Source organism: Calidris pugnax, unplaced genomic scaffold, assembly GCF_001431845.1.
Source record: "Calidris pugnax isolate Ruff unplaced genomic scaffold, ASM143184v1 scaffold25, whole genome shotgun sequence".
Classification (NCBI taxonomy): domain Eukaryota; kingdom Metazoa; phylum Chordata; class Aves; order Charadriiformes; family Scolopacidae; genus Calidris; species Calidris pugnax.
The window spans coordinates 3187222-3192560 of record NW_015090805.1 but is presented as its reverse complement, the minus strand read 5'-3'; the positions used below and the strand labels follow the sequence as shown (position 1 = coordinate 3192560).

The 5339-nt window shown below is 39.3% G+C and overlaps 1 protein-coding gene across 2 annotated transcripts in view; it reads left to right on the top strand.

Annotated features, from left to right (window-relative positions):
- NDUFV3 (NADH:ubiquinone oxidoreductase subunit V3) overlaps positions 1 to 2837 on the top strand; it is a 9185-nt gene extending 6348 nt beyond the window's left edge. For both annotated transcript variants that reach the window (XM_014938160.1, XM_014938161.1), the window contains one exon: positions 2533 to 2837. In XM_014938160.1, coding sequence (XP_014793646.1) covers positions 2533 to 2699 — 167 coding nt within the window. In that variant the 3' untranslated portion in view covers positions 2700 to 2837. The remainder of the gene's footprint in view (positions 1 to 2532) is intronic.
- The last annotated feature ends 2502 nt before the right edge of the window (positions 2838 to 5339 follow it).

The following is a 5339-nucleotide window of genomic DNA, read 5'->3' as shown; positions in this document are numbered from 1 at the left end:
ATGCCATTTTTTTTTTTTTTTTTTTTTTTTTTTTTTTTTTTTTTTTTTTGCTTAAATCCTCCTGTATTTAAAAAAAAATAATCTTGCTGTGTTTCACATTTCAGTAGGCTTCAAGAAAGAACAGTGTAATGCAAGAAACAGGTATTGATTTTGAGATTGGTAGGTGGTGAGTCGTGTTGAAGTAGCACAGAGTTGACCATATAACCCAGTTTTTGTAGTGAATTGGGGAGGAGACGGTGATATGTTTTAGGAAAGAGCATTGTGCACCATATAATCATCTCCCCACCTATACTGCCATATCTCACTTACCCTTCTTATTTACTACCTGTCTGTTAACTTACCTACTGATCTTGTTCTGGGTATTTTGAGAGCAAATGCCCCTCTGCCGTGATCTTGGGGGGCTTACCATTCTTGCCTTTCAGTTTAGGCAGCATACCATTCTTAGGACACCCACCCACCCCCCTTCTGGTTGCAGCTTTGAATTAAAGAATTTGCCTACTTGGAAGTAAAAGCAGCATAACTGTGAAGCTGGAGGTGGTCGGGCTGTGACAGCAGGAAAGTTTCTGTTGGGTACGTGCTGCGCCCCGTGCTAGAGGACTCTGCTGCAGCGGCTGTAGGAGAGGTGGGGGCTAGTACAGGCAAGTTCATACCCCTTTACTGCTGGTGAAACCTTTTTGGGTGCCAGGGGGTAGCAGAGTCAAACCCAGCTACACCGTGTTCAACAGCATCACTGGTATTTCTAGGTGTCTTGTTCTCTCTTCCTTTTGAGACCTTCTTTGAGAACAGCTACTGCTTTTCCGTGTTTAATGTTCACAGTTAATGGCAATGCCTTCTGTAATCTGTACTTCTGTCCTGTTTCTGTGTTTTGTTTATCTGCAAACTCTACGGCAGGCACACTGAAGGGGTAAAAGCGATTTTTCCCATTACAAACCTGGATGTTAAGGTGATGTGGTCCAGTTTGTAGAGCAGGCACACTCAGGAATCAGCAAAAACTGCTGACTTGAATTGCTAAGAAGCAAAATAGTAGCACGGTAACTCAGAAATGCTCCTCTGATTCATTTCGGAAGAACATCCTGTGAAATGCTTGCTCTTTAAGAGAGAAAGCATAGCTGAAGTCTGAAGAATGGGGAGGATGAACCCGGGGATAAATTCTTCCTTCAAGAAGCCAAGTACAGTGTGTCTGAGCAGGAAAAATAAGACTCCATCTGCTTTTCTTCCTGAGCATCTGTCTCCTAATTTGGAACAACTGGCTCATGCAGGTTGAAGGTACACTTGCCCACGCTTTGCCTGTTCATGGGACTATTTGCACCAAAGACCACATCATCTGGCTTTAGTATCTGTAGCGTTGTCTCCTATGAGCTGTCTCGGTAGGAGCTGAGCACAGGGATATTTTCTTTCATAGGTTGTGTGTGTTGTTTTGCTGAAACTGTGGCTTACTACGCTGCATTTTATAAGCAAGTCTTGCTAAACATTATGGATACATGCTCTTAAACTGATAGCATTACATTGCAATAATTATGTCATAATTAAAGGGAAAGTCCAGTATTCAGTTACTTGAGTTCTTGTATTTTCGTTTTAGAAGGTTGTATTACAAAAAGAAACTTAATACGATCTAACCTAAACCATTACATACAAATTTATATGACAAAGCTTTTCACTAGATCATGCTTATGTCTTTCCTGTTGTTAAAACTCGGGGTATGTGAGAATAAATTAATATTGGGAGTAAAGTTTTATTTCTTGCAATTTCCTTGGTTGTAAAACCAGCCCGTAACAGCAACACTTTATGTAAATGGTACTGCCTAAATTTGCATAATATTCTAAAAGTGTAAGAGTTAATGTTGGCTTTAATGTGAAGTAAGGAGTTCTGAATAACTCTATTAGGTTATTCTTTTAGGAATAAAAGCTGGTCCAAAGTTTAGAAGATTACATTTAGAAGAAAGGGAACTTACATCAAAGGCTCTTGATAGATTACTGTTCAGCGTAACCACATTTGAAATTAAACTATGGAGATGTCAACAATTCCATCACTTCTCCCCATGCTAAAAATTCAATCTGTAAAGCAGTTCTAATAGCTGTATTTCGTGGTCTGACATGATGATATATCATTTGTACTGCTTCTTTGCCTCTTCTGGCTTGTGAAGAATGTCACCCACTGTTCTGTCTGGAGCGAAAACCAAAGCAACTATGAAAAGGCCAGGAAATGCAGACATATGTCTTCAAAATATAAATGAAATGTTCTGCCCTATCCTCCCCCAGCATTAAGTGGTAGTTTGGATTTGAAAACCTGTGCTGTATTAGATGACTTGTACTGTTCCCTGTTCCCCTACTGCATGCTAATGTGCTGCTTTAAGACCAGCCAAGGAACCAGCAGAACTTAGCAAACTTACCCTTTTGTTATAGTTGTTGACTTTTTTCTTTAATGTGGACTGGATGAGGGATCTGACAGTATATGAAGGTTGGCTCAGTAATTAAGAATATTGCCCTCTGGTGTGGCATCCTTATAGTCACCAGTTATTGTTTGTTTTCACAGAGGCCACAAAAGCTGCTGAGCCTGCTCCAGAAGAATTCGATAATTCTACCTACAAGAACCTTCAGCATCATGAATATAACATTTATACCTTTGTTGATTCTGTTGCTGTTCTCTCAAAATTCAGGCAGCCTCAGCCATCTTCTGGAAGACCATCACCAAGGCACTGAAGGAACCACGTTTAAAACAAATGCACAGGCAGAATGATAAATTGTTCTATTTAGCACTGTTGCATCATCTGTATTATAAATCAGATAATATATAATAAATAAATGCATAATAAATTATGAATGTGCTTTTGAACAGTTCTTCTTGGGTCTTGGAGTCCCTCATTTCTTGACCTTTGTGAATGAGCTGCAAATCTTCGTTGAATATAGATAGCTTTTCTGCCTCTCAGTGGGTGAAAAAAATCCTGAATTTTCAGCCTCTCCAGTCTTTTGGTACTGACCATTCTTTCAGTACTGTGTCAAAGAACATAATGGCCCTTGTGTGTATGTCTGTTCAGTGTGTGCCCTGGTTTTAGTAGGTGTTGTTATCACCATAATGCAGCGGGTTGTTCTCCTTGCACACAGACACGTTCCTAGCTCCGAAGAGATGATGTTTACTCTGGATTTGAAGTTAAAATCATTGGCTGGAAACAGCATAAGAAGTATTTGCCTCCTGTGGCAAGAGTGTATGTTTTGTGTTAGTAGAGGAATGTAAGTTTATGTAATGTGATTGAAACATCTCAAAGTCTCTGCTGTTGTAAAGGGAGAACATGCAACTTCATTTAATCTTCTGCTGGGGCTTCTAGCATCCAGGTTCTGCAGTAACTGAAATAACTTAATCTCAGTGGGCAGTTCCTAATGAACTATACTACATTGATTAAACTCTAAGAAATAATTTATTTCTGTGGGTGGAATCACTTGAATGTTATTTTTAAATGTGATGAAAATAGCATTACGGTAAAACCAGCTCTTGGTACTAATTGTTCAGTGGGACTATGTTTCAGTTCCCACTTTTTTTTTTTTGCCCCACAATAAAAGTTAAGATTGCTGTCCAGCTTCACTCTTGCTTTGCAGAAAATGTGAGAAATGAGGCACTTCTCAATGTATGGTATCAGTGGTTACAGTTGGTCTCAGTAAATTCTGTATTTCCATCCTATTAGTAACAGTCTTCTGCCCTCTGGGAAAATTGCCTTGATGACCACCAGCTGTTGTGGGTTTAGTTCCATTTTGGCTTCTTGTTCATTCTGGGGTTGTTTGTTTTTTTTTTGGTGTTAATTGGTCTTTGAGCAGTTGTACTTGCAATAGATCCAGCATTTTCCATCACCTGTCTGTATTCTTTCAAGCAACAGAATACACAAGATCAAAGGGAAAACGGAGTCAGCTTTAGTAGTCTATCTGGACATTGGACTCAAATCCCTGGGTGCAATTAGTAGAACAGCTATTTTATACTCTAACTTGGCAAAAATGTGGTAAGAAGGATCAAGAGGTCTACATCAATCTGCTGTGTAGAATTTTAAGTCAGAAACTTCTGGCAAGCAATTTTATTGTCCTGTAAAAACTAAAAAGCGTATTACTGACTCTAACTATGAAATTTTAAAATCAGCAAATGTATAAATCCATGTGCTTAGGAATAAAGAGCAGAAAGTCACTTTGAGACAGCAGTGGTACCACGTACACTGTACTTGGGAAAGAAATTTGCTGCTAACATTAAAAACATAAAAGAATAAGGAGAAGGCTCTTCCTTTATGAAGGTCCCACCGGAGGGCCCCAGCCAAGCTGCTGTGTTTTGTTATTAACTGAGAGCCTGTGGAGTAACCTGAACCCTGGAGCTTAGATCTGTGTTGGTGCTGAACTGCGCCCCAAACTACTCGTTTCATCATTTGGGAAGGAAGCTGCAAATTGTCAGATAGAATCTGAACAGTAAAAGTTAAATATGATCTGTTAGCATGCTTGTGTATTTACCAAACCTACCCACCATAGCTGTGATTGTTAGCTGTTTGGAGTCAGGCTTGTTCACCTACTGCCCTTTTTATTTCTAAGGAAGTTTGGTGTTATAAACACTGACTTAATCAGCTAAAGAGAAGGGGAAGGGGGTGGAAACAGAAGCGTGTCTTGCTTCCACTCAGTTCCTACGCTCTACTTAGCTGCATTTCTAGCTAAAGGAAATTCTAATCTGCATTTGGGCCAGGCATTTTGCCACCCTTGTTTCACGATTATAGCAAAAATCAACGGTGAATACCTTTCCTCTCTGTGTAATCCCGTCTCAGTGCCTTCCGGTGATCTTTCCTGCAGCTCTAAAAATCAAGCTGGAAAACAAATAACTTCATAACTTTTCTGGTGCATGTGGTGAGTGTCCTACATTTGTTTGTTCTGCTCAGTGAACCAGTCTGCTCTGGGAAGGGCAGATAATGTGAGGAAGGGCACCAAGACTTTTTCCCACTGTTGTGTTTTCCTGGACTTCAATGAAAAAGGCTTCATTTTTTTTTTTTTGTACTTAGCTATTATCAGATGTTATTGTGTTTGAGTCATGCCAGCATTTAAATTTCAAGCAGGATGTGATACAATATGCTCAAATTCTGTAACGTTAGTGAGTAACTTTGTCTTGCAGTGCTAAGCACTCGTCAGATACAGTCAGGGACCTTGTTTTAAAGAATGTACATTCCTGGATATTAACATAATTCCTGGAAAACTTCAAATATGAAAGAAACTGAGTCTGAGCTTAGTCTTTTTCTGAAAACCAGTTCTTCAGAAGTGGAGTTTTCAATGTAAATAATGTTTTACTATGGGACTACATGAAAATCTGAAAAGTAGAATTCACTAAAT